The sequence below is a fragment of the Microchirus variegatus genome (assembly GCF_963457635.1).
Source record: "Microchirus variegatus genome assembly, chromosome: 22".
Lineage (NCBI taxonomy): Eukaryota > Metazoa > Chordata > Actinopteri > Pleuronectiformes > Soleidae > Microchirus > Microchirus variegatus.
This window is the reverse complement of record NC_139823.1, coordinates 17,813,742-17,840,901: the sequence shown is the minus strand read 5'-3', so window position 1 is coordinate 17,840,901 and position 27,160 is coordinate 17,813,742. Positions and strand designations below refer to the sequence as shown.

Below are 27,160 nucleotides of genomic sequence, written 5' to 3'. Positions count from 1 at the left end.
TCCAGCCGTTGGTGATTTCGTCTTCAGTGTTATGATTTTCACGCCAGATGTCAGTTGTTTTTGTGGCTTTCTTGTGATGTCCTTCGAGGAAATCAAAGCACCACAAAATCTGGCATTGATACACATGAGCGAGGAGGAGGAACAAACCAAACCAAACCGCAGAGAGAGCATCACTCGACATTATTGTCCTTAATGGAACGATTGGCAGCGCAGCAGAACAGACAGCAGATAAATCACAGTCACTGACATTTAGTTTGTTATTTTTATGGCGCTCAGTAAAAGGAGGACACATCCTTGGATTTCCTTTGTTTTACTGCTTTCTCCTCAGACCTCTGATCTGCGGTTCAACCCGGTTCACCTCCTTATTCACGTACATCTCACGTTATGAAGTCTTTGAATCTCAAAATGCCTCCGTTTAAGTCAACGCTGTCGTCAAAACTGCACAAGTGAAGTTTTAATCATTTTAAATCCGAGCACAGACATAAAAAGGGAGTACGATGACCTGATTTATTACCACCGGCAAGAAGCTTATCTTTTCACTTGTTTGTGTCTGTCAGCGGGATTTACAACCACATGTTCTCCTTAGTGTTTGTGTCTTAAAAACATAACATTTTGATTTAAAATACTTTACAATCCCTGATTTTGTAACATTTCATTTTTCTATTCTAAGACTATGACGAGGGCTGACTTTTTAGCATTTAGGTTTTATGGATAGATAGATAGATAGATAGATAGATAGATAGATAGATAGATAGATAGATAGATAGATAGATAGATAGATAGATAGATAGATAGATAGATAGATACTTTGCTAGCTCACAAGATAAATAGATAGTCAGCTAGCTCGCTACTTAGCTACTTGCTACATAGATAGATAGATAGCTAGATAGATAGATAGATAGATAGATAGAGAGAGAGTGAGAGAGAGAGAGAGATACTTTGCTAGCTAACAAGATAGATAGTCAGCTAGCTCGCTACTTAGACAGACAGACAGACAGACAGACAGACAGACAGACAGACAGACAGACAGACAGACAGACAGATAGACAGATAGACAGATAGATAGATAGATAGATAGATAGATAGATAGATAGATAGATAGATAGATAGATAGAGATACTTTGCTAGCTAACAAGATAGATAGGTTTTTTTGTACAGTAAGTAAGTTTTTATTTGTTTTGAATGAACAAACATTAACTTTTGTCTTAAGTTTGCCTTTGTGTGATCACATTATCACATTATCTTTAACAAACTGTGTTGTTTTGATGCCATAATTTGCCTTAACACACTATGCCTTGTTTATATTTTTGAATCGAGAATCGTATGAATCGAATCGTGAGCCTAAGAATCGGAATCGAATCGTGAGCCACCCAAAGATTCACATCCCTAGTGGGAACTTAAAGATATTAAATATTTATAATATTTAAATATTTATTTAACGGAAAATAGAACAAATAGAACACAAGGCAGCCTTTGATATTTGCTAATTGCGTTGTTTCAAACTCCACGTTCATTATTCAGCCCTAAGGGGGTCACAGATATGGGATTGTTTTGCCTTGGTGGAGGTACAGTATGTAGCTATAATAACTCATGTTTCATGGTGGTGTTTGTTTTCGTATGTTCCCACGTTGGTTTGACCTGCTGCCATGTCTGTGGACTGTCGTAAGTGTTTCTGCTCGGCCTGTGGCTTTAAAAAAACAATGCGTTTACAGGCAACGGATGGTGATCACGCCTCATTGAGAACTTTACACGAGCTCATTCCAGAGTCTCCGTCTCATTAAAGCAACATTTTGAGCCTTTTTTCCCTCACTTTTACGTTAGCGGAACATCACACAGACTGTAATCTCATCTCCAGTCCTTCCCCTTGCTTTTGGTTCACTGCGACGTGTGTGATCTTGGAAGCCACTTCCAGATATACAAAAAAATAAAAGATAGATAGATAGATAGCAATTATTTTAGCTAATTCTAAGCTAACTATGATAGACGGATAGCAATTGTTTTAGTTAACTTTAAGATAGATAGATAGATAGATAGATAGATAGATAGATAGATAGATAGATAGATAGATAGATAGATAGATAGATAGATAGATAGATAGATAGATAGATAGATAGATAGATAGTCAGCTAGCTCGCTACTTAGATAGATAGATAGATAGATAGATAGATAGATAGATAGATAGATAGATAGATAGATAGATAGATAGATAGATAGATAGATAGATAGATAGATAGATAGATAGATAGATAGATAGATACTTTGCTAGCTCACAAGATAGATAGTCCGCTAGCTTGCTACTTAGATAGATAGATAGATAGATAGATAGATAGATAGATAGATAGATAGATAGATAGATAGATAGATAGATAGATAGATAGATAGATAGATAGATAGATAGATAGATAGATAGATAGATACTTTGCTAGCTAACAAGATAGTCAGCTAGCTCGCTACTTAGATAGATAGATAGATAGATAGATAGATAGATAGATAGATAGATAGATAGATAGATAGATAGATAGATAGATAGATAGATAGATAGATAGATAGATAGATAGATAGATAGATACTTTGCTAGCTCACAAGATAGATAGTCAGCTAGCTCGCTACTTAGATAGATAGATAGATAGATAGATAGATAGATAGATAGATAGATAGATAGATAGATAGATAGATAGATAGATAGATAGATAGATAGATAGATAGATAGATAGATAGATAGATAGATAGATAGATAGATAGATAGATAGATAGATAGATAGATAGATACTTTGCTAGCTCACAAGATAAATAGATTTTAGATAAATTTATAGATACATTTTGAGCCTTTTTTCCTCCCCTTTACGTTAGTGGAACATCACACAGACTGTAATCTCATCTCCAGTCATTCTCCTTGCTTTTGGTTCACTGCGACGTGTGTGATCTTGGAAGCCACTTCCAGATATAAAAAAAATAAAAGCATCTGATAAAGGCATTACATGGCAAATCCTTACCCCGTGTCTGTCTCTCTCTACAGCCGTCGTCAGACAGGCCACCATCGCTCTAACATCTGCTCCTCGTACGACCGTCTACAAGGCACAACCACATGTTCTGCAGCAACCTCCCAAAATAAAGGCAGACGCTTTCCGGAAGACCTCGAGCGGTAGCTCCACGCAGACGAGGCCTGAGGTCGGGAAGACCGCTCTGAGATCTGACCCAGGAAGATCACAAGCTCTGACCACAGCGTGGAGACAGACTCCAGGAACTCGCCCGAATCCAGCGCTCAGTCGGGCGGAATCAAACGAAAGCGCTGCAGCGATCGCGTCGAGTGACTCTCGAGCAAAGACAGATGTTTCGAAAGCAAACCAAGAAAATTCATCCGGGAACAACACAGTTAAAAACGATCCAGGAATGACATCACGGCAAGTCAAGCCACAAAACTCTGAAATCAAGACACCGACTGTCGCTCCGCCTCCAGGGAACGGAAGATCGGCCTCAGGTAAGTCCAACAAACTCCTCACGCTCTATGTTGACATACAAGTGTATTCAACGTTTGACTCATGATTGCCTGAAGACAAATTCTACATATATAGTATAGTATAGAATTTCATCTGCAACTATGTGAATATTTGTCAACGATTCTTCCTTTCAGGATCGGCTCGGTCTTCGGCCGCCAACGCTTCAGCCACGTGTGCCAGCAGACCCTGCTTCCCGGGGGTTCAGTGCATCAACCGCAGGCCGCCGCACGTCGGCTACGTCTGCGGCCGCTGCCCGCCGGGTCTCTACGGCAACGGGCGAGTGTGTATGAAGAACGCCAAGGCAGGTATGGGATTGATTTGTGTTGTCGGGTTTTTGGGACCAAAGGATCGGCAGCTGTAACACATGGAATGGCTGGTTAATCCACTGACAAGTGCAAATTTGTGCATAATAACACTACTAACATTTTTGTTAAATGCGCCATACGTAAGAATGTGGCCAAAAACGGTTACTACATTCAAATTAAAAAACACCGAGGTCTTTTAGGTTTGGTTTTCTGACGTAACTGGCAACCCGTGGTTGCTCGGCAGCTGAGACTCTACAGACTGCAATGATTGGTAGACGGCGGTAGGTGGCGCCACATGACGCCAAAACGTGATTTCAAAACATAAACATATGTTTTAATGCAAATATTTTGTCTGCACTGTTGTTGTTGGTGAGTTCAGTTTGAATGAATATTATTCCTGAGTCTCTGTGACATATTAGGAGGATTTTATGATTTATTACATAATGCACCTTTAAATCGGTAAAGTTTGAGCTCACTTCTAAATGTACTTTTTTCACAGATGCACACTGCCCTCATTTTTATTATTTAAACATAACTGGTGGGTTTTGCACTGCAAAGATCTGGGATTGTCCTTGATAGGTAGAAAGAAACAGATAAACCAGTCTTACCGGTTAAGGAAAGTTACCACAAAGGAAAATAGGAACAGCCCCAAAGTCCAATCCCTCCAGCGTGGAAAGTCACTGTGTTTGCACAGATGACTTCCCGTCATGGAAAGAACACACATTTGTCAAAGGCATTGATTTAAACCTATTTTTTTCCCCCTCAGCATCCAATCACCTCCCTCAGCAGCACACGGCAGGCGCGATCAATCGATCCCCGCACGGCAGCGGCAGCAAAGTCTCCCAGCTCCACCTTCCGGACCTGCCCAGCAGCAGACACGGCATCAAACACCCGTCCGCGCTGGTGGTCGCCAGACCGAGCCAACAACAACAACATCATCATCATCATCATCATCATCACGCACCGCCGCACCAGGCTCCTGCTTCAGGCCGGGGGGGTGGCACCGGCAGGAGAGAGGCAGTCACTGCGTACAGAGACGCGACGAGGACGTCGGGGAGCCTGGCATACGGCACCGCAAACGCTCACGTCACACGGCAGAGCGTCGGCCCGAGATCAGAGGCTAGGACGACGAACATCGCTGCCTCCAGAGAGGTCGTCCCTCGCGTGACTGTCTCCCAGGTGAGCGTAACCTTTCTGCTTTGTATACGAACTATACGGAAGAGGATTAGGGCCACACGGGAATAAAATATTTGAGTTCTGTAAAAAATTGCCCATAGTCGCACATAGTTGTTCCAATTTCAACCAGACTTGGTACACTTCTTGCTCTCATGATTCCAAACAAATTTCTAATGTACTTCCATTAGCTCCGCCCACCCAGAAGTCGGCCATTTTGGAAAAAACGAAAATGACTAGTCAAACTAGCATTTGAAGGAACTCGCCCTAGCACGTTTGAGCTAGCCCCGCCAAACTTGGTACACATGTTCGAGACAAGTTATTGATTAAAAGTTGTTCAATGATTTTCTCTACGTCAAAAGGCGTGGCCTCAGCGTTCCGACAAACTTGACCTTAAAATTTCACTTTAAAATTCCACTTTTTGAAAGCTTTTACTTAAACAGAACTACGTGATGTTTCTCATAATTATCAACTTTGACGAATCATTTGATAATTAATTGTTTATTTTAAATTATTTGGCATTTTTTTGGTTTGATATGGAACGTCATTGTGGTTCAGTAACTCGGGAGCATTTATGGGAGAATAATTTAAGACATTTACATCATGTTCTATTGAAGAAAACCTGAAGTTAGTGATTGAGATCATACAGTTATTATGGAAATGTTTACTGATAGAAATCAAGTGAGAAGTTGGCAAATTTTCCCATAGACTTCCATTCAAACAACCAGTGGAATCACCCCCTAGTGGGTAATGGCAAACTGGAAGACAGGATATACACCCGATAACCATACTTTCTTCTCTGAATACTCTTTTTGCAGATCAGTACCACGTCCGTGAAGGTGACCCCTGCCGCTCCTCACCTCCCCACTCGTCATACGACGCAGGCCAAACAAACAACCAGGCATGAGCTCCACCACGTGGCGTCCACCAAGGCCAGACCCTGGACTCGTCCACGCCCCGTGCTCCCGCTCACCGCGGCCCTCACCGCTCTGTCCTACTCTCTGTCCGAGTTTGAGTTCTCCGCCGACGGAGACGAGGCCGAGCCTTTCTCCGAAGGCCCGGAGACGCCGCGGGCGATCCCGGCGTTGCCCCTGACGACGCCGGGAGGCAGGGCCGTCTACAGATCGGCGCTACAGAGCGCGACCTCCGCTGCGGCGACGACCGGAACGCGCGCGACGACCTGCGCTGACCTGCCGTGCTTTCCCGGCGTCCAGTGCGAACCGGCGGCGGGCGGCGGCTTCAGCTGCGGGAGGTGTCCCGTCGGATACACTGGCGATGGAGTAGCTTGTCGAGGTACGTCGCGAAAATCTTTCTTTTTACCTTTTGTAAGTGCTCTATTAAAGGGGCAGGCATTTTTTGAAAAAGGGAAAAATCACTTTAACCCTGTTATTCTGGATTGGTATTGATTTTATGGCTGTAGTATTGTCAAAAAATGTTAAATGGGTGAGTGAAGACCCAGAGCATGGTGAGAGCTAAACTTTTATACCTCTCTCTCACATCCCTTTGTCTGTTGCAGGGGTCTGCCCCTCCAGGCCGTGCTTTCACACCCCTTGGTCTATTGCAGGTATCGGGGGTCGACCCCCACATAGGTATCCTGCAGGATGTTGTATTTAGATGCTATATTGAGTCTAGACATCCTAATTTGAATAATTTGCAGCTCTAGCTCTGAGACAAAGACATTGAATTTGCCATTACAGTTGCAGCACTTGTGCACAAATGGTCTAGGAGTTACGGTAAATGAGAAGTACGTGTGCCAAATGGTCACAGAAGGGTTAAAATAATAATTTATATGATCAGTATAAGCCACCAGATTGTGTCGTACGTGTTTGTTTTGCATCGTAAGACAGAAGAGTCCATGCATGAAAACGAGGAAAAACGACATTCTTTTTTGGCATATGAAGGCCACCATAGTTGTCGGTGACGTCACAGATTCTTACATATTGGACCTTTAACAGCGTGTACAATTAAAACCGGTGTGTGTTTGCAGCTGTTTGCAGGCACGTGTGCGGCAGGAACATGGCGTGTGCCGCTCCGAACACGTGCCGATGCAAACCCGGCTACACTGGATCCGACTGCCTCAAGGGTAAATACCTCTGTTATTATAGCTTTTTTTTTTTTTACACATTTTAAAAAATTTTAAACATTTAAATTTGCTTTACCTTCTTAGCCATCTGTGAGCCGGAGTGTGTGAACGGCGGTGTCTGCGTCGCTCCGGGTGTCTGTCAGTGTCTGACGGGTTTTCACGGAGACACGTGTCAGGAAGGTGAGACTCGTTTTAAATACAAACACTCAACCCTTCAGTCCAGTTAGTATCTAACTGTAGTATCTCTGTCTCTGCAGCTCTGTGCAGCTCACCGTGTGAAAACGGAGGCGCCTGCGTTGGACTACAGACTTGTTCATGTCCTTACGGCTTCGTTGGACCTCGGTGTGAAACCAGTGAGTTTACAGCCACTGTCATTTTGACTAACACGGTGTACGAGGTCAATTTGGGCAGTTTTTAAACAACGATTGCTTACAGTAGTCGCAGTTATTTATTATTTCTTTATCTTTATTCCTCATGTTTGGATCGTTTCCTGTAAATTAATGTCATAAATACTGTTTTTCCCTATTTGTTGTAGTGGTTTGTAACCGCCACTGTCACAACGGAGGCCAGTGTGTGTCTCCAGATGAGTGCATGTGTCCGCCAGGCTGGACCGGGCCCTCCTGTGAAAGTGGTGAGTGTGTATTCTCTGTGTGTGTGTGTGTGTGTGTGTGTTAAAAATGTTCCTTATTTTTTAAGGTAAAGCACTTTTTATTCAATGAATATAACACATTTTTAAAGGCTGTGACCAGGATTTGAACCCCCAGACTACCACACCGATGTCTGTGGACTATACCACTGAGCTAATTAAAATTTTGAGAAAAAAAATTAAAATTTTGAGAAAAAAAATTAAAATTTTGAGAGAAAAAATTAAAATTTTGAGAAAAAAAATTTAAATTTTGTGGAAAAAAAACTAAAATTTTGAGGGAAAACAATTTTAATTTTGAGAAAAAAAACTAAAATTTTGAGTAAAAAAAATTTAATTTTTAGAAAAAAAAAATTAATTTTGAGAAAACAAAAAAATAATTTTGAGGGAAAAAAAATTAATTTTGAGAAAAAAAAATTAATTTTTAGAAAAAAAAGATTAATTTTGAGAAAAAAAAAATTTTTTAGAAAAAAACTTAAATTTTGAAGAAAAAAATAACATTTTGAGAAAAAAATTTAAAAAAAATGTGAAGAAAAAAAAAAAAATGTGAGAATTTTTTTTAAACTGTCCTTATTTTTGAAGGAAAGGTACTTTTTTCAACGAATATAAGATTGAATGAATCATAAATACACTCTATACATTGTTAATGTGGTAAACGACTATTTTAGCTGCAAACGTCTGGTTTTTAATGGAATACGTACATAGGTGTATAGAGGCTCATTTACAGTGTTCTAATGGTACATTGTGTTTGCTAATGGCGTCAGAAGACTATTGGATGATTAGAAAACCCTTGTGCGATGATGTTAGCACAGCTGAAAACAGTTTTATTTGGAATAAAAATCATTATTTCTAATCTTGTCAATGTCTTGACTATATTTTCTATTCATTTTGCAACTCTTTTGACGAATAAAAGTGTGACTTTTAATGGAAAACACAACAGAAATTGTATAGATGAGCAGTAGTGTACGTACCGATGCTCTCACCTCTCTCTCTCGCCTCCAGCTCTGTGTTCTCCTGTGTGTCTGAACGGAGGTGTGTGCGTCCGGCCCGACACGTGCGAGTGTCCTCATGGTTTCTACGGAGCACAGTGTCAGAACGGTGAGGACACAAAGTCACACAACAGTCACTCTCATGTATTATTATTATTATGATTATTATCTTGTTTTTCCCTCTTTCCCCTCCAGCCGTCTGCAGTCCGCCGTGTAAAAACGGCGGCGTCTGCATGAGGAACAGCGTCTGCTCGTGTCCTCAGGGCTACACCGGGAGACGCTGTGAGAAAAGTAGGTTTTTCTCTACTATTTCCTTCTCTGTCACTTCTTCCTTTTCTCAGTTCTCATCCCTCACTCCCTCCTGACGTGCACTTTCTCCCTGTGCAGGCGTGTGCGAGCCCATGTGCATGAACGGCGGCAGATGTGTCGGTCCAGATGTGTGCGACTGTCCGTCTGGTTGGCGAGGGAAGAGGTGCGATAAACGTGAGTGCAGCGACACAAGAATACAACATATACATGTGCTTCAGACTTTAATTTATCAGTTAAAGGGACACTGTGTAGTATTTATGGGTTTATATAACCCAAAATCCACTCTTTTATACATATTATGTGCTCCTGCATTGTCTAGTCGCTGTATAATAGTTTTTGTTTCATTTTCGTAGTGTTTCAAAAAGTCATGTAAAATAACATGGTCGCGGACCGCTACTGCATTGCCACGACGCCATGTTTCTACCGGAGCCTGTAAGGACAAACGCGAGAGAACAAATCAAGCGTCTCTTTACTTGTAGCGGAAGTCCCGCCTCCTCTCTCTCCGCTTCGTCTGCTACGGCCGCGGTAGCTCCGCCCTCTCCCTCGCCTCGCAAACCTTTGACCGGCTGAGGACACCGTAGCGCTCAGGGAAGGGAGGGGGGTGAGCAGAGGAGCAGTTCTTTGTTGTGAATTTCAGCCTCTCCTCTAGATGGCACTATAAACTACTTACTTCACCTTTAACGAAATAACAGATTAGGAAGCCGACGGTGTCTGGGATTGAATAAATAATCTCTCATTAATACGTGAGAGTCTAATGGCTTTTTTGGGACATTTATAACCATTTTAATTTAGCTTTTATCGGCCACATCGGTCATTTTGACAAAGCATATGAACACACACACTCTACTCAATGTTCTCTGTTATAAACAGACATTTTGTACAAATACAAACATGTTTTCTGAACTCATCGTCTGTGACAAAGGAACCTCTCGTGTTTTCTGTGAGGATAAATGTCTTCCAGTCAAAAAAAACCCAGCTATTACGTCATAATTATGACCGTAAATTGCAATTCTTGCGATAACATTCAGTGTTGTACGTTTCTATGTCCATCGCAAAACCAAAAAGTGACATAAAAGACAGAGACGAGCAGGAAATCCTTCTTTAAAAAACGTCTAAAATAATATAATGTATTGTTTCAGCACTGATTTGCTGCTATGAAAAACACCGCACAAGGGTTTGCGAGCACAAAGGTGCTTCACATATGGGAACCATGAGTCCGAACGTCTGCGTCGTGCGTTTTATGGGACTGACCTTCAGACTTGTTGGCGATAGTCCACCGAGGTTACAACCTCCTGAAAACATAAACATCCAAACGTCAGGGGTGGGTTTAGGTAAAGCGAGTCGACCACAGATAACCATGATCTGAAGAGTGTCTTAAATTTCATCCCCTCTCAATCATCTGTTGTTGTCATTTGTGTTGTTTTTGACATGGCCACGCCCACAGCCACAGGCCGCACATACACACACACACACACACACACACACAGAGATCGTCTTTTAGCGAGTCTGACGTCGAGGCGCCGTTCTGACGTTTTAAAGCTTAAGCTGGCGTTTTCCTTTCCCCTGCAGCCAGCTGTCTGCAGAAGTGCTTGAACGGAGGGGAGTGCGTGGGCCCCAACACCTGCCACTGCACCCCGGGGTGGCAAGGCATGCTGTGCCAGATCCGTGAGTATTACAACACACAACATGTGGACACATCTGCACGCAAAGAAAAGCAACCGTAGTCATTAGTGTGAATGATGCCATGAATGGTTTGGTCCATAAAATGTCAGAAAATGCAAAAAAAAAAAAAAAAATGTCGATCAGCGTTTGTCAAACCTGGAAATGACGATTGTTCTCGAAAGTCTTTGTTTTGTCCACAAACCAAAATGATTAAAGTTTTAGTGATTTCTTTGTTTACGTGGAGAAAAGAAACCAAGAAAATATTCACATTTAAGAAGCTGAAACGATCAGAAATCTTGTTTTAATCGTGAAGAAAAGCTTCAAACCGATGAATCGATGATCAAAACAGTTGTGTTTCGACCATGGAATATCACAGATTTACATCAGGTTTTAGGTGCAAATTGCAGGGTTTATGTGGGAGCTGAGAATTTAGTTTTTTAAGTATGAAAAGTGTGCGAATTTGGGGTAAAAAAAAAACTGTTTAAAAACGATTGTAATTTGCGCAAGGATTTGCTCATTAGATGGAGAATTTAAAGGCGCCATATGTAAGAATGTGGCCAAAAACGGTTACTACATTCAAATTCAAGAGACCTTAAAGTCATAGTTCGGAATTTTGGACATAAGACCTATTTTCCAACTCAGCCGGTGTGATGGAGACGTCTGGAGACGTTTTCAAGAAATTTCATTCACTTCTTCTAGTTGCCGAGTTCGCTGATGCTATGGCTAGCGCAAGTCAATGATACATGTTAGCATGGCATTAAAAACACTCATACCTCATACGGCAGACTATCGATGTACATATCTGTGTTGATAGAATAATATTTGAAACAAAACTAACGTCGCATCGCATGAATTTTGAGGGACTACTTTCTCAGCACTATAATTCCGGCAGCGGAATCAGTATGACGCGCTGCTGCTGCTGAGACATAAATCCTTCAAATTGCAAGTTTGGTTTTATTTCAAACATTCTATCAACACAGATATGTACATCGATAGTCTGCCGTTACAATCGATTTGCCTCTGGTGCACTGTGGAGTCGGTATGGAGTGTTTTTAATGCCATGCTAACTTGTATCATTGACTTGCGCTATGCTAGCCATAGCATCAGCGAACTCGGCAACTAGAAGAACTGAATGAAATTTCTTGAAAACGTCTCCAGAGTTGGAAAATTGGTCTTATGTCCAAAATTCAGAACTATCACTTTAAGGTCTTTTAGGTTTAGTTTTCCGAACGTAACTGGCAACCCGTGGTTGCTCGGCAGCTGAGACTCTACTGACTGCAATGATTGGTAGACGGCGGTAGGTGGCGCCACATGACGCCAAAACATGATTTCGAAACATAAACATGATTTGCAGTCTGCAAAACATTTTTTTTTAATGCAAATATGTTGTCTGTACTGTTGTTGTTGGTGAGTTCAGTTTGTTATATGAACATTATTCCTGAGTCTCTGTGACATATTAGGAGGATTTTATGGCCAGTTGCTTTAGATTTATTACATAATGCACCTTTAAATAAGTTTGACCTGGGTCTTGTTTGCTCTGAAAGTCGATTTAATGCTTCTATTATGAAGCAACATCCTGGTGATTCACAGCATAAATCTATCTCTTCCTCGCTGCATTAACATTTCTGATTTCCCTGCGATTCCTCAGCTCACTGTGAACAGACGTGTCTGTACGGCAGCCGCTGCGTCCGACCAAACGTCTGCGCCTGCCGAAGCGGATACTCGGGTTCTCTCTGCTCCAGGAGGGTAAGAGCTCCATCGCGGTGGTTTTCTAACGTCAGAATATAAGTAAAAGGGATCTGTGTATTCAGTGCAACATTTTTTTCCCGCCTCGGACCGACATCTGAGAATCACACGTGTAAGTCAGACGCTCGGAAAACTGGAAACATGTGAAAATGCGTCCAGTTCCCGAGAAACTGAGCGGTTGCAGATGACGACGATGGCCGGCGATGAAAGCTGCGCGAGAAGAATTCAACGTATACTTTTCTTTTTTTTTGTTTTTGGTCTGTGCAAACATTCCTCTGCCCTGTGCGTTCATATACAATAAAATTAAATAAAAAGTGGGTATTTATGACAGTGGGTTTTGCGTAAGGTTTTCTAAACTTACCCTTTCCCTGCAGGATTGTTGTCTTCTTCTATCAGGATCATCATTTCTCTTCTCTTTCAGCTTCCCATAGCCCACGGTTGAGATCCACCGTCCGTCTGGAGTCCGATCGTCGTCTATAAATCCTTCAGGTGATCTGAAGTCGTCAGCGCAGAGCGTCTGGATTCTCCAGGGGAAAAACAGCCTAAAGCAGAATATAGCGTCACTGCATGAGGGGTCTAAATCTGGGGTTTTCTTACAAAGTGATACCAACCAAAAAAACACTATAAAAATAAAAGCAGAACTTTAAACGTGTGTTTGTTCTGCATCTCCAGGATTGTTCCAGGTAAAAATCAAGTAAAAGTTTTTTTTTACCTTTACTATGAGCTCTTTTTAGACTTTTACTGTCCAAACCTCTGTACGAGTATTTATTTATTTGGTTGTATGTTTGATATTTCCTGCTGTATATATATATATATATCTTTTAATCACTGTATAATCTGTTATTTCTTATTAAAAAAAGCATTGTTTACTGGTTGTTTTGTAAGAAAACAAATAAAGAATCCTGTCATGGTGGAAGTTGGAGTTGAATCTTTACATCTTTGGTCGAGTCCTGGAGGAAACACACAAAATCCACACGTTTTTTTTGTGTGTTTTCCATTAAAAGTCACTCTTTTTTTCATCAAAAGAGCAGCAAAATGAATAGAAAATATAGTCAAGACATTGACGAAGCAGCAAAACTGTTTTCAGCTGTGCTAACATCATCGCGCAAGGGTTTTCTAATCATCCAATAGTCTTCTGACGCCGTTAGCAAACACAATGTACCATTAGAACACTGGAAATGTGCCTCTATACACCTATGTACATATTCCATTAAAAACCAGATGTTTGAGGCTAAAATAGTCGTTTACAAGATTGACAATGATTAGAGTGTATTTCTGATTCATTCAATCTTATATTCATTGAAAAAAGTACCTTTCCTTCAAAAATAAGGAGAGTTTAAAAAAAAAAAATTCTATAATTTATTTTTTTTTTAATTTTCTCAAAATGTTATTTTTTTCCTCAAAATTTAAATTTTTTTTCCTCAAAACTTTTATTTTTTTTCCTCAAAATTTTATTTTTTTTTCTTAAAATTTTAATTTTTTTTCTCAAAATTTTAATTTTTTTTCTCCAATTTTTTATTATTTTTCTCAAAATTTTAATTTCTTTCTCAAAGTTTGGTAATGTTATATTCATTGGGGAAAAAAAGTGCTTTTCCTTAAAAAATGAGGACATTTCTAAGTGAGGTAAACTTATGTTGACTAATAGATTATAAAACTTGTCAAAGATGAAGATTTCAACAAGTTTGTTTCCTAACATGAGCCCAAACCTGATCCCTGATCGTATATATATATAATTTCTACAATTTTATATGAAGCACTTTGTTATATTTCACATTTGCAAAGTGCTATACATATAAAATGTAGGTTTTATACGTGACCCCAGATCCACAGTGCTACAGTAAGCGATGGGACACACGTGCTGCCATCAATCACGATGCAAGAGGAGGAAGAAGAAGAAGAAGAAGTGATGTTGTGATTTAGTGGCTGTGAGAGGGGAAAAGCAGCTCAGGTGGCCTTTCATCGTCCTTTAAAATCTGTCTAACCCGGTTGGAAGATTCAAACCCGAGAATGAATCACTTTAACTGGAAACACACGACGCGAGCGCGTGTTTCCATATTACCCTTTTCTTTTTTCTTTTTTTTTGCACGGTTTGATGCGTCGCGTCTGTCTCCTCGTACCCACGATTCCTTCCGTTCGCAGGACTGAGGACGTCCAACGTGGGAAGCTTTAGATCAGGGGTTCTCAAAGTGTTGATACCCGAGGGCCAATTTAGGAACCCAACATTGGACTGAGGGCCGCTCAAGAAAAGAAAAAAAGGAAAAAAAAACGGTCATTTTAATGACCAGATTGCAGTTCTACAGTTTAACGTTAAGTAATATAAGCGTTAATATAATGTCATTTAAGCATTAATATAATAACGCTTTATAATAACTGGGTAATTACCCAGTATTTTGGCCATTGTTCTTACCTTCTAATTACAGGTTAATACCAAGTAACACATTTCTGTTACCATATATTTACTGGGTAAATGGCTAGTAATTGGGGGCTGTAGCTACCTGCTTATTACCAGCTTATAACACAATAATACACTAAAATTCACCATATAGAAACCAGGTAAATACTCAGTATTTTTGTTTACACTTATTGGTCTGTATCCAGTAATGTCCAATAAACATTTAACAAGCTTAGTAGCTCCTGGATTAAAACTATCAACTGTAATTCACACACATTTGAATCATTTATGAAGCCATTTGTACTGTTTTTTTAAATTTGACCGACAGCTACACGCTGGAAAAAGGTCACTCCAGAGATACGTGTTTGCTTGTAATAAGCAAAAAAAAAATCTGCCAAAGGAACAAGTAAAAATGATCTTGGTATAAGATTTCTTGAAATAAGACATTATACTCAAGCCTTACAAGATAAGAGTGATCTTGAAATGATGCTGCGTTCCAGAGCAGGGTTAGGGTTAGGCGAGATATTTTGACTAGAAATTAGAAAAAATGTAGTTGGAAAGATTTTCCAGTGCAAGGGACGGACAAGTTCACAGCCAGTGAGTCGGGACAACAGGAGGAAATGAGGATTAAAGGATTAACGAGGGCCACATTAGCTCCGCACCAATTAGGATCCCACTCTGCCTCTTCCTCCTCCTCCTCCTCCTCCTCCGTCTCTGACTCCTGCATCAAGCAGACCCAAAACAAAAGAGCCGTTTAACAAACTACACCTTTGGATAGAAGTCAGAGCACAGCGGGAGCGACAGGTCTGTCCTCCTGTGTGATTGTTTAGCACGTTTGTCTGCTGTAAGATGTGTCTCCACACTCTGTTAGGCCGACCTAAAACCTCAATAATCACAGCATAATCTTCTGTTTTGTGTTGTGGGAGAAGACAAATGGATGTACTGCCCTCTGCTGGCGCTAGAAAGAAACATCACAGGCATAACGAAATACTCCAACAAAATATGGATAGTAAATGTCATGTCAACTGTATTTAAAAAAAAAAAAATTGGATTGGTGTTTAAAAGAAAATTAAAAATGAAAATTTCAAATAAAAGCAGACCTGAAATGAAGCGGACGAGTCGTCTGGAAGGTTTTTACAGCAGCAGTCACAAGGAAGGCATCGTCCCTTTAGATATTTATATCCACTCCCAAAGATGGCACTGGGCAGGGGAGGTGGTGTGTGTGTGTGTGCACGTGTGTTCTTGTACTTGCGGCATACTGAGGACCAGTGAGGGTTTTTAACCAACAAAGTGAGGTCATTTTTACGAAGTGAGGACATTTTGGCCGGTCCTCACTTTGTTTTCATTGAAATCACTTCCATAGGTTGCTATAACATGCTATACTCAATTTGTTAAAAAAAAAAAAAAAAAAAATTCTAATTTTGGACGACATTATGAAATTTTTGTCAAATTTTGGACCAAAAATTTTGGGTCAAATTTTTTTGTTTAATTTTGGTCGACATAGTATAGTATGACGTTTTTGTCAAATTTTGGACCAAAAATTTTGGGTCACATTTTTTTTGAATTTTTGGTCGACATAGTATAGTATGATGGTTTTGTCAAATTGTGGACCAAAAATTTTTGGTCAAATTTTTTAAAAAAAAATTGGTCGACATAGTATAGAATGACGTTTTTGTCAAATTTTGGACCAAAAATTTTTGGTCAAATTTTTAAAAAACATTTTGGTCGACATAGTATAGTATGACGTTTTTGTCAAATTTTGGACCAAAAATTTTGGGTCAAATTTAAGAAAAAAATGTTGGTCTACAAAAAACAAAAAAACAAAAAATGTTCCAGCCCTTTCTGCTCTGGGGCTCCACCTGCAGACATTTTATGGTACTGCAACCAGTTATTCTTTGTAGATGTCATTCATGAAGTAGATATTTGTAATTGTGTTGATTTATAAAGTGGAAATGCTGGTCCTCAGTATGCAGCAAGTACAAGAATGTGTGTGTGTGTGTGTGTGTGTGTGTGTCACGGTGGTCTCAGACAGAATAGGACGGGACAGGACAGATTGGACACACCTGGAATGTTCTGTCAATACGAGCTCAGAGCTGAGTTCCTCCTGTGTCACGTTCTCATCATCAAAGTGGCAGAAATGTAGAGTTTCCTGATACATAATCAAAGAGTTTTATTTTAATGTATATGTGTTATATACCTGTTTTTTATTGTCTTACAGTGAATGTAGAATTCAGTGTTGTCCTTCCTAGATTCATCCCTCTGGATTTTCAGTGAAGTTCTTGAGGGGAAAATAGAAGAAGACAATATTTCATTAGTCAGTGTAGTACTTATAAGTACTTATTTATTTAAGAAACACGGCGGTTAAAGTGTTTTTAACTGCATTATTAGTCAAGTTTAGTTAAACTACATACTTCTTTCAAGAAAGGTTACATTATTATAGTGCTGTATTACGGTAAGTGCTCCTTTTAGGCTGGAGCCTATACTTGAATTTAAGATTTATCTTTTTATTTACTGAGGTGGGAAATAAGAATAAATATGATGTTCAGATACTTAAGCGTCTCAAGGTATCTGTACTCAAAGTATTTACGTCCCCATTACACAAAAATCTGTACTTTCTACTTCTAACATACTCAATAAGGATGAATACTTACGTAGATGTAAACACACATCAAGGAATGATGACTTTAAGACTATAAAAGACTATAATTTGAACTTTACATGATATAAAAGAGGGAGAATCAACCGCGGTGACATGGATGAAACTCTCATTACTGCACAGTTAATATACAAAGACTATTATCATCGAGTAAAGGATAGTTGAATAATAATTCTACGTATTTAAATACTGTATTTGCATAAGCCTGCTCTGGTAAAGTTATGGTTCCATGTCAACATCATTCTATTCTTCAGAGTTATCGGCCCAGAGGAAAGCACCATATCGGTCGAGACTAATTATGTGTCCACAACAGGTGCGCTCTTAGGCTCCACCTGTCTGCGCTCTTCTGCGGCGCTCTGGCGACCTAGAAAGCAGCCGTCATGCATTACAAGTGGTATGCCGATCCACCGGGGGCCGGGCGGCCCAAACCCCCTCGGTCACCGGATCGGCGGCACCTGCTCGGCCCCGGGTGCTATTTTCACCCTCAGGATAAAGTGATGGGCAGCCGCCGCCAGTGCGCACGGACCCAGCAGCTCCAGACTGACCACAGCAGAGCCAGGATGAAGTCCACAGGCAGCGAGCGCAACCAAGACAGCTTCACGTCCGACCTGGACGACTTGGACGACAGCAGCACCGACAGCTCCACCGGTGGCTACAGCCCGCGCAGGGAGCCGGGGGAGGCTGCGGGGAATGAGGACGCGGGGGGCGGTTGTTCTTGTGCCGGCGCCGGGAGACGGAGGAGAAGGCGGAGACGTAGCAGCGGTGGAGGGGGGAGAGGCGGCGGCGGAGACGCGCGTCTGTCCGGGGCGAACAAGCAGAGGCAGGCGGCGAACGCGCGGGAGCGGGACAGGACGCACAGCGTGAACACGGCCTTCACTGCGCTGCGCACGCTCATTCCCACAGAGCCCGCGGACAGGAAGCTCTCCAAGATAGAGACGCTGCGCCTGGCCTCCAGCTACATCTCCCACCTGGCTAACGTGCTGCTGCTGGGCGACGACTGCCGTGACGGACAGCCGTGCCTCCGCTACGAGAGCATCCTCCACGGCGCCGCCGCACTCAGCGCGCCCTCCCTGCGGCCTATCTGCACTTTCTGCCTCAGCAACCAGAGGAAAGTGGTGAGTAGATGTTTGCAACTGTTGGAAAACAAAGGCCCAGTAATGCAGGAGACGGTCCTGCACCACACAGGCCCGTGTGTTTGACTTTTACGCACCATTACGCACTTTTACGCACGGCCATAAAGGTATTTATATCGGTTCCAAAGTCACTCCATCTATTCTGCTGGCACTAATATAAGCAGAGGCGTCGATGTTATATCCTCGGATGATTTGGATTCACGGAGCGGCACCTGTTCCTCCAGTGATTGACAACACACAATGACAACACGCTGTGGCGCCTTCAAGTGAGAGAGGGACGTGCTTTGAACGCAGTTGGAGACATGGGTCATAATATAATACATTTAAACTCAGTTGTTTGGTTTAAAAAAGGTGTTTTGATAAAGTTTGAGTCATTTAAATATATATTGTTTTAAATGCAGAGACGGTTTCTGGTTTCCTGACGTTAAGGATTCAATACAATACAATAAAAATGTTACGAAACAAATACACCATTATAAAAGGGATATGTTTGCTGTATGAAAGTAACAATCGACCCACTATTTACTAGTGTAAATACTAATAATATACAACACTGGCAACTGTTGAAAAAGCTTAATATTAATCCTATATACACAAGCAGTGGGGTTGGAAGTATTTACAGTATGTCCTGCTGGGCAGGACGCTGCAGTAAAAATAGAATCTATTTTATATTCTAGTTTATGAATTCAGAAACCGATTGAGATAATGAAAAAGGTATATTTTTACATGTTTCTTTGATAATCTGTAATTTTCTTAATTTGTCTACGATTAAAAGGTGCATTCTTTTGCTTAAATAGGGGGTAACTAGGTGTGTAGCCGGAGTTAAATGAGAGTTAATGTTCCATATTATTGTGCAGGTTCACGGTGTTAAAACAGCGTCTCTTTGCCTCCACAGCTCAGAGATGGAGGGAAGCACTCGGCTGCTGTGTGAAGCAAACAACAGGACAGAAGAGGAGGCCACCTCCACGTTGTTTACATGTAAACATGTGATGTAAAAAAAACCTAAAAAAAAACTGTAGGAATCTGTACATATTATATATATATATATATATAAATAAATATATTTATTTTTTGGATTAGACTACAAAACCAGATATAGAACTAACACTGAAACGCACTTTCTGTTCACTCTTGTGTTTTGGTTGAGCTGTAACCTGAGCCGGTGTGTAAAGCTGCACCTGACATGGGGGGGATATTTTGGTCCTACAGATAGTACAAACCCCCCCCCCAACGCCACCACCAACACCAACACCCACCAACACCCACCCACCCAAAAAGCTGTGTCGCATTCGGTCACATGAAGGAAACTGAGGAGCGGCCCCTGCAGCGGTCGCTGTCAGTTTAGTCAACGTTGCCTTCGAGTGCTCTCTGAAATATTGCATCAGTTTAAAAAAAAAGGAGGCATATAGCGATTGATCCGTGTGTGTGTGAGAGAGGACACACTTGGTTTTCGCGTCACCTCTTCATGTTTTATATAACAGAGCATCTCAGGGATCAGTTTGAACCCCATTTTTTTACATTCAAGTACAAATTATACGAGCGATCACATACGTATCGTATCCACTGGCCAGCATTGGTGCCTCACAGCAAGAAGGTCACCGCTTTGGATAATGGTTTCTCCTCATGTGGGGGAGGAAAAAGCTGTGGAAATTAATTAATATATGGCAAATATAAGGAGAAAGAGTCACAGACCTTTCAACAGGGAACACGGCAGCGCATGAAAACAATAGCTTCATGTCCCCGTTTTACATTTATTATGACTTAAATTAACAAATTAGGGGTCAAAGCCATTTTATCCACCTTTGCAAACTTCAGACTCCGGGATTTTAATAATATACTTGCCTGAAAACGGTCACCAGAAATTATTTGTTCTTATTTCCAGCCTCCTTCTGCCTCATCTAAGCAGGAAAAGCACAGGTGTTGTTTAGTGATCACAGTAACAATGGCTCCGTCAGAACATCAAATAACATCATGAATTGAATTACTTACATGCGACTTTCCTTCTGTGACCCGTCAAAGCGGCTGCTGAGAAAATGGCATACTCCAAAAAAAAGATATATTCTATAGGTATATTATCATTTTTTTTTTGCCGTGTGGTGAAATGTTTACGTTTGCATTGTTGCACAATCTCCGTTTGACTTTTGAGACACAAAGTGAACTTGAACGTCGCCAAGTCCTGAGTGCAGTAAAGTCGTCCTCCTGTACTTGCACTTGCAAAATTGAAAGAAATACAAATCATTTTAAGAGTCACTGGATCCCGGGACACGAATGACACGGCAAATACGGCTGAGAAAAATGTTGCACGCTACCTCAAAGCTACCACAGATACGAAGGCCTACCTCTAAATCCAATGTGTAACACGTATATATAAACACACACACACACACACACACGACGACGACTGTGTAAAATGTACTTGAATACCTGACGATTGTACTTTGCACATCACAAATACTGAGAAGCTGCTTGAAAAACAAATTGTATTTTTGTACAATAAAAATGAAAATTAACTCTGCTCTTTGTTTTACGGTGTAAATAATGTTCTCTTCAGACCATTAAATTTCACTGCTCTCTCTGGAAGATGCATCCGTAATAACTTCACTTATAATTATTATTATTATTATAATAACCAGAGATTGGATTTTGGAGGAGTTTCTAAACAGAAGCCTGGCTGCAATTTCATTTGCTACCACTAGGGTGCGTCTAGATTTCTAGGTTACCAGGGTTGCGCAATCTACATGAAACATGTCGGTTTGTGCTTGAGCCAACGGCAAACATGCTGCGGCCAAACGAGTACAATAAAAACAGAAGACTAAGAACCATTTCAATAATCTTTTTATTTCATAAAAAAGTCAAATTGGTTTATATCAGATTAAAGAAAGTAGAAACCAATAATCCGTTAGCTGGCGAGGCGTCTCACAGGGGGGGATGCGCGTGTGTCTCGTCACACGCAGTTAAGGTTTGCCCAAAAGTTAATAAACAAAAGGGGTGAAATTTAAGACCAAACAGGAGCCAAAATATGAAGTGGGCGAAATGAAGAGTCAAAAGAAAGGGGAAGAAGAAGAATTTAAGAAAGAAAAAAAAACAGCTTTGGCTAGTTCACACCATTTTTCGGGCCTCGCAGTCGCGTGGCAAAAAGGATTTTAGTTCAGATTCTTACAAGCAGCCGGGGTCACCAAGATCAGATGGAATGTTTTGTATCCAAATCACAGAAGGCGTTACAACAATAATATCAATATTATAATAAAGAGAGGGGGGGAAAAAAATCCAGGTTTTTCCACCGTCCGGTAATTACAGATAGGACAGAGCCCTTTTTCTTTCACTTAGATAAGATAGTTAATTGTTTAGAGGTGGTGAATTGTGTGTGTGTGTGTGTGTGTTTGGGGATAACGTAGTAACAAGAGGTAGAAGAGAAAGAAGGGGAAAGACGTTCTTACTGCTCCTGCTGCTACTCAAGGGGCAAAAAAAAAGGAGGGGAAAAAGAAAAGAGAAGCCCATCTCGTCAATGAGGTTTTTAGTCTGCCTCTTCCTCCTCTGATTCAGACTCTGAGGATAAAAAAAAATACAAAAGAGAAACCTGGTCAAACAAAGTCTAAAATCACACAAAAGTTGTGGCAGGATTTAATATAGAGTTTGAACATCGGACCAACAAGTTAATCGACTGGCTAAATATGACAAACACATGGTCAAGAGAAACCATTAGTTCACAGCTCTCGCTCTGCTTTTCCTGCTAAAACGTGTCAAAATGTGCGTCAGCGGTTCCTGCCGAGGCCTAGAGGGAAATCTGTGTTTTTTTTTTTTTTTTTTAACTTGCCTTCCTCAGCGTTCTTCAGCCACTCCACGAACTTTTTCATCTGCTCGAGGAAAACGCTTTTCCCCTTGGAGATGTGGGCGTCGGTGTACCACTTCAGTATGGCCTCTTCACTCAATACATCGGCTATCGGGAGGAAATTGTGACATTTCAGGACTATGTTTTTAACAAATGTCTGTTTCTTGATCTTAAATGTGCTTTAAAAAAGTTAATTTGTGTAGAGTCTTAATAATTTTATACACAATCAGGGGATAACTGTTCAAAAACCAAAAGCTCAGGCTGTGTAAATAGCAGCAACAGGACAGAATCTGAGTATTTTTTCAAGGTTATTCAGCATAAATGTGGCTCATTCATTGTCACCAACCTTTGTAGAGGAGCACGACGATCTTCTGAAAGGCCTTCATGAAGTGGATGTTGTCGTAACAGTACTCCTGCACCTTCAGCAGCAGGCTGAGCTCGGACAGACCCTGGGAGGTGAAGGCTTTCAGCAGAGGACTGTATTGCTGAAACAGAAGAATACGTACATTAATGATCCCACAGATGAGATGTGAAAATACACTCGATTCATTTAAAACGTGCTGCAAAACGCAACTAGATCACAGCGAACGGTTTCCTACCTTTAACAGTTTGATGGCTTGTTCCGTCACCAGCTCTTCCTTTTTGTTCCACTCCACGGAGCTCATCACACTGGTCCAGATGATGCTGATCATGGTCTGCTCGGAGAGTCCGGCCTTCTTCATCTCTTCCCTGGTGAAGGCGATAATCTGACCCAGCAGAGACGCAAACGCGGCGGGATTAGTGCAACGGCAAAGGAGCTCAAACCACTAACTCTGCCTCGCAATGGTCTTAAATCCAATCATTTGAGTTTAAAGTGATAGTTTTCCCTGCTCCGGCTTTATTCAAGGCTTTTTTTATTCCTTTTACTAAATGAGGCACATTCTGTTCAGGCACCGACTGCCTGGCTGGCGCGAGCGTGTGCGCCCGTCAGTGAACTTGAAAACCCACACTTACAATTGTTACTGCTAGATCTTTTTTTAACACTGGAGCGGCCAATTCGACCGCGTGACTCACGGTGCAGGCGGCGCGCTCGCAGCTCAGGTCACTAGTTAGTGGCTGATCTGCTGGAGAGTCCACCAGCAGAAGCTACAAAGCCACAAAAGTGGAGAACGAGGACACTTCTCCACTGATATTCCCAACGCACCAAAGAACAACCTTCGAGACAACAGTTGACGCATCAGTCAGTCTTCTTAAAGGGATACTTCACCGATTTGAACGTGGCTTTGTATTGCTAGAATAGCAGTAGTATTTTTTAGAAAATGTGCTTCCCTCCCTCAGTTTTTCACTGAGTTGTAAAAAAATCTGTTTTTTACATTTTCAAAATTTGCCCTACTGTGATGCAAAACGTATTATTTGACTCACAGTAGGGCACATTTGGATAAGGGAAAACAGATTTTTTTTTACAAGTCAGGGAAAAACTGAGGGAGGGAAGCACATTTTCTAAAAAATACTACTGCTATTCTAGCAATACAAAGCCACATTCAAATCGGTGAAGTATCCCTTTAATAGGACCGTTGTGTAAAACTTCAAATTCAGCCTCACCTCCTTCTGAGGTTCACTATTGGCCATCATCTCCTGGAGCTCCTTCTGTAGCTCCTTGCGGGCACCGATGGATTGCTGGTTTCGGGCAAAGTCGGAAAGCTCCTTCAGCCCGGCGTCGGTGAAGTACTTAGAAAAATGCTCGCAGCTTCGCTTGTTGGCAGGAAAGAGTTCCTGTGGGACAGAGACATCTTTAGGTGTAAGTGCTTACAGACGAACTCGTCGACTGCAAAACACGACCAGAACCACTCTGACCACATTAAACCAAGGGGTTTTAGTCGTTGGGAGCGTTAAGCTGCCAATTGACAGTGAAAAATCAATTCACCATCAGCCTGTTGTCCATGCCGACTTTGCGGAGACTGCCAGCGACAGAGTTGATGTCCTTCTCATTAATCCAGGCCTTGAACAGCTTGACTGCGAAGGCTGCAGATACACCTGAACAGAACAAAGACATATTTAGTCACTGTAAACTATGACCTAATTCAAGTAAACAAGAAAACAGTGATCGGGTCACGACAGCAGTGCTGCTCACAGGTAATTCCCCTTGAGTTCAGGCTAAAACGTGCTCACCCTCTTTGACGAGGTTCTCATTGAAGAGGCTGTTCAGGATGGAGGCCGATATGTTGCCGTTGGCCAACAGGATACCGGTCAACATGGCCAGTTTCTTGCGCTCGGACTCGGTGAACCCCTTAAGAAAGAGGAGCAACTATAGGGACAGAAGGAAAAAAAAGGATATTCAGGTTTGGTGTGTTTGGGTTACAGGGGTTATTCCCAAGAGGAAAGTATGTGGAGGATATTGTGAGCCAACTTCCTGCTTAACCAAATGGCGCATCTAATGTACTTTGCCAATACAAACAAGCAGTGTTATTCTGACTCACCAACCAACACGTTAGATCATTGTTCAACTGTCAAAAGTTTCAACAGAGCAAGTTTGGGCTCCACCTGCATTATAAGTACGTGCTATAGACACAAAACATGTGCAGTCTCATCCTATTATTGGACATCCATAACATGTGTTCCACTGTAACACATGTTATGAAGCTTTGTTTTAAGAAACTGCAGCAGAGCAACGCCAACATCTGTTCTGGTTAAACCACCATCACCTTCTTAATCTCCTCCTCGAAACCCTTCTCCAGGTACTTGTAGCGCCGGATCAGCTTGTTAAAAACCTGTTTACGGAGAGAAACAAAATAACGTGAACTTAAAGATACGTAGGAAATTAACAGTCAAGGCTGTAGATCTAAAAAAGAAGATATGCCACTCAAACAAAATCAGTCGCTGCCGCGTATACCTGAGCATATGCTTGCATGGTCTCCAGGTCTTCTTGTGCCGTGAAAAGGCAGTACTCAGTGCGGGTCATGTCGTCAGATAGAGTCCCGCCTGGGGCTGTGGGGATGGGGAATTTTTTTTTTGATATTTAACTCACTTTATTCATTATCGCACATCAGTTCAAGTTTGCATGTACGCGTTTCAGCGAAAAAACTTACCCAGCATCCCGCCAGCCACCAGGATATCAAAGAGTGTCTCTGCATATCGGCGGTAGTCAAGCTTGGCGCCAGAGGCATCAAGGAACTTCGCAACCGCTTCCAAATCAGTGCCAGTTTGGTTCAAGCCTTGTACGATACTTTCTTGAAACTGAGTAGGGTCAAACCTCTCCTTTTCATCTGTGGGGTGAACGCACACATTTTAGGGGGGGGGGGGGGGAAACACACAATAACATTAAGACACAAGGGATACACGTGTGTGCAGTCACGGCAGTACGTTAAGCCACAATTGCGGACACTGACCTCTTTTCCTCGTTTTGAAGCGCTGGCCTGTAAGCGTCGGCTTTTGCTGCTTTTGATTATTCATAAAAGACACCCTGTGGCGGATAAAGCACAAACAGTGTCCATGTTTACAGAAGCGCTGCGCGTTACACGTACAGACACAATTGAAAAGTACAAGGTGTTCCCACTAGTTGTTTTGAAATACCTGTGTTTGGGTGCAACTTGGCTGTCAATAATAAAAGGAATCTTTCGCACACACTAAAACCACAACATCGATGTGCTAGTGTATCTGGGAAACTTTTTATGCAGTTTTGTAGTTAAACAATGCACACATTTCCTGTCCTCAAATGGGGAATACAGTGTGTAACATCACTATTATAAAAGGACCATGGTCAAAACAGTTTGTCCTCAAGTGACACGACGTAAGCAGTAATTCACACACAACCACAGTGAACGCAATTAAATCTGAAGTTCAGCAAAAATACGGACAATACGTTTCAAAATTCAACATAACCGACAACGGAGAGTGATTAAAACTGAACAAATTCGTAACGCAACAGATAAATGATTTCAAACAGTGAGCTATGACAAACAAGCTATTGTATTTCCAGTAATACTTTGGTGCCATGAGACCAAACAAAAGACAATCCCAGCAGCTACAGCGGTGCCTGTGGGTGTTGAAGCACTGATGAGTCAGGTGTTGTGACACACGCTTAAAACACCACCAACAAGTGTGAAACAAGTGGAGAACATTAAACTGTTTAATTAAAAGATTTACGGTCGAGATTGACTTCGATGAAACTAGCTAATTACAGGTTAGCCATGCTAAATCCGGGCCTCACCATGCGCTGGCTGAACCAGCGCAAGTTAGCCGGGGCCCGCTAGCCGGATAGCTTAACTAGAGTGTTTAATTAAGCCACTTTCTACACAACGACAACCACTAAGATGAACTAGTTTGACCTCAATCGCCACCTATTTGGGAAATGTTTTTTCCATATTTACACTGGTACGGAACATTGTGTGCTTGATGTGGGCAAGCTAATGCTAGGTTAGCAACCCGAAGCAAAGAAAAACCAAAATTCGCCCTCCAGCTGCGTCGAAATAAAAACCCCAAACTGATTTTGGAGCCGCAAACCCGGTGTGTTATCGTGTTCGCGTGAAGGCGACGGTGGCGAAGAAGACAAACGGCGTGTGAGAACAGGTACTTACCGAAATTAATGCAGATAAAAAACGGTTAGTGACCTGGGGGAATGAAACCGAGTGTCGAGTCTCTCAATGGGCCAAACAAAAAGACCTTCCCGTCAGGACCTACGCAAGCTCCGCCCACTGCGCATGCGTGTTTCGAAGGGGATTTCCGGTTATAGTAATACATAAATAAATCAATAAATAAATGAGTCAA

General features: G+C 41.5%; 3 protein-coding genes across 3 annotated transcripts in view; 2 read left to right on the top strand and 1 right to left on the bottom strand.

The window, feature by feature from the left end:
- The window catches only part of LOC310943198 (von Willebrand factor D and EGF domain-containing protein), a gene marked incomplete at its 5' end in the record, with an annotated part of 34,939 nt that extends 21,836 nt beyond the window's left edge, over positions 1–13,103 (top strand). Inside the window, 14 exons of the mRNA XM_083908724.1 lie at positions 3,017–3,478; positions 3,632–3,802; positions 4,569–4,981; positions 5,794–6,268; positions 6,963–7,058; positions 7,143–7,238; positions 7,316–7,411; positions 7,594–7,689; positions 8,704–8,799; positions 8,886–8,981; positions 9,078–9,173; positions 10,569–10,664; positions 12,310–12,407; positions 12,829–13,103. Coding sequence (XP_083764850.1) covers positions 3,017–3,478; positions 3,632–3,802; positions 4,569–4,981; positions 5,794–6,268; positions 6,963–7,058; positions 7,143–7,238; positions 7,316–7,411; positions 7,594–7,689; positions 8,704–8,799; positions 8,886–8,981; positions 9,078–9,173; positions 10,569–10,664; positions 12,310–12,407; positions 12,829–12,849 — 2,408 coding nt within the window. The 3' untranslated portion in view covers positions 12,850–13,103. The remainder of the gene's footprint in view (positions 1–3,016; positions 3,479–3,631; positions 3,803–4,568; positions 4,982–5,793; positions 6,269–6,962; positions 7,059–7,142; positions 7,239–7,315; positions 7,412–7,593; positions 7,690–8,703; positions 8,800–8,885; positions 8,982–9,077; positions 9,174–10,568; positions 10,665–12,309; positions 12,408–12,828) is intronic.
- Positions 13,104–17,832: 4,729 nt separating this feature from the next.
- On the top strand, positions 17,833–21,082 carry LOC310943418 (uncharacterized protein). Its single transcript, XM_083908980.1, has 2 exons — positions 17,833–18,570; positions 19,484–21,082. Exons 1-2 carry the CDS (start codon positions 17,836–17,838, stop codon positions 19,517–19,519), a joined length of 771 nt encoding a protein of 256 aa, XP_083765106.1. The 5' UTR covers positions 17,833–17,835; the 3' UTR covers positions 19,520–21,082.
- Positions 21,083–21,412: 330 nt separating this feature from the next.
- On the bottom strand, positions 21,413–27,080 carry bzw1a (basic leucine zipper and W2 domains 1a). The gene is made up of 12 exons (XM_083908246.1): positions 26,971–27,080; positions 25,783–25,856; positions 25,483–25,659; positions 25,287–25,381; positions 25,099–25,164; positions 24,566–24,701; positions 24,321–24,430; positions 23,999–24,169; positions 23,017–23,163; positions 22,764–22,902; positions 22,403–22,525; positions 21,413–22,134 (listed from the first exon to the last, which is right to left on the bottom strand). Exons 2-12 carry the CDS (start codon positions 25,844–25,846, stop codon positions 22,103–22,105), a joined length of 1,260 nt encoding a protein of 419 aa, XP_083764372.1. The 5' UTR covers positions 25,847–25,856; positions 26,971–27,080; the 3' UTR covers positions 21,413–22,102.
- Between the last annotated feature and the right edge of the window lie 80 nt (positions 27,081–27,160).

What these genes read in the sequence shown, in the direction of transcription:
- LOC310943418 (XM_083908980.1), top strand. Translation starts at nt 17,836, where the DNA reads ATGCATTACAAGTGGTATGCCGATCCACCGGGGGCCGGGCGGCCCAAA. An exon ending in TCAGCAACCAGAGGAAAGTG is followed by an intron (nt 18,571 to 19,483) that starts GTGAGTAGATGT and finishes TTGCCTCCACAG; the next exon opens with CTCAGAGATGGAGGGAAGCA.
- bzw1a (XM_083908246.1), bottom strand. Translation starts at nt 25,846, where the DNA reads ATGAATAATCAAAAGCAGCAAAAGCCGACGCTTACAGGCCAGCGCTTC. An exon ending in CCATGCAAGCATATGCTCAG is followed by an intron (nt 25,165 to 25,286) that starts GTATACGCGGCA and finishes CTCCGTAAACAG; the next exon opens with GTTTTTAACAAGCTGATCCG. An exon ending in CGTCGTGCTCCTCTACAAAG is followed by an intron (nt 22,526 to 22,763) that starts GTTGGTGACAAT and finishes TCCTCCCGATAG; the next exon opens with CCGATGTATTGAGTGAAGAG.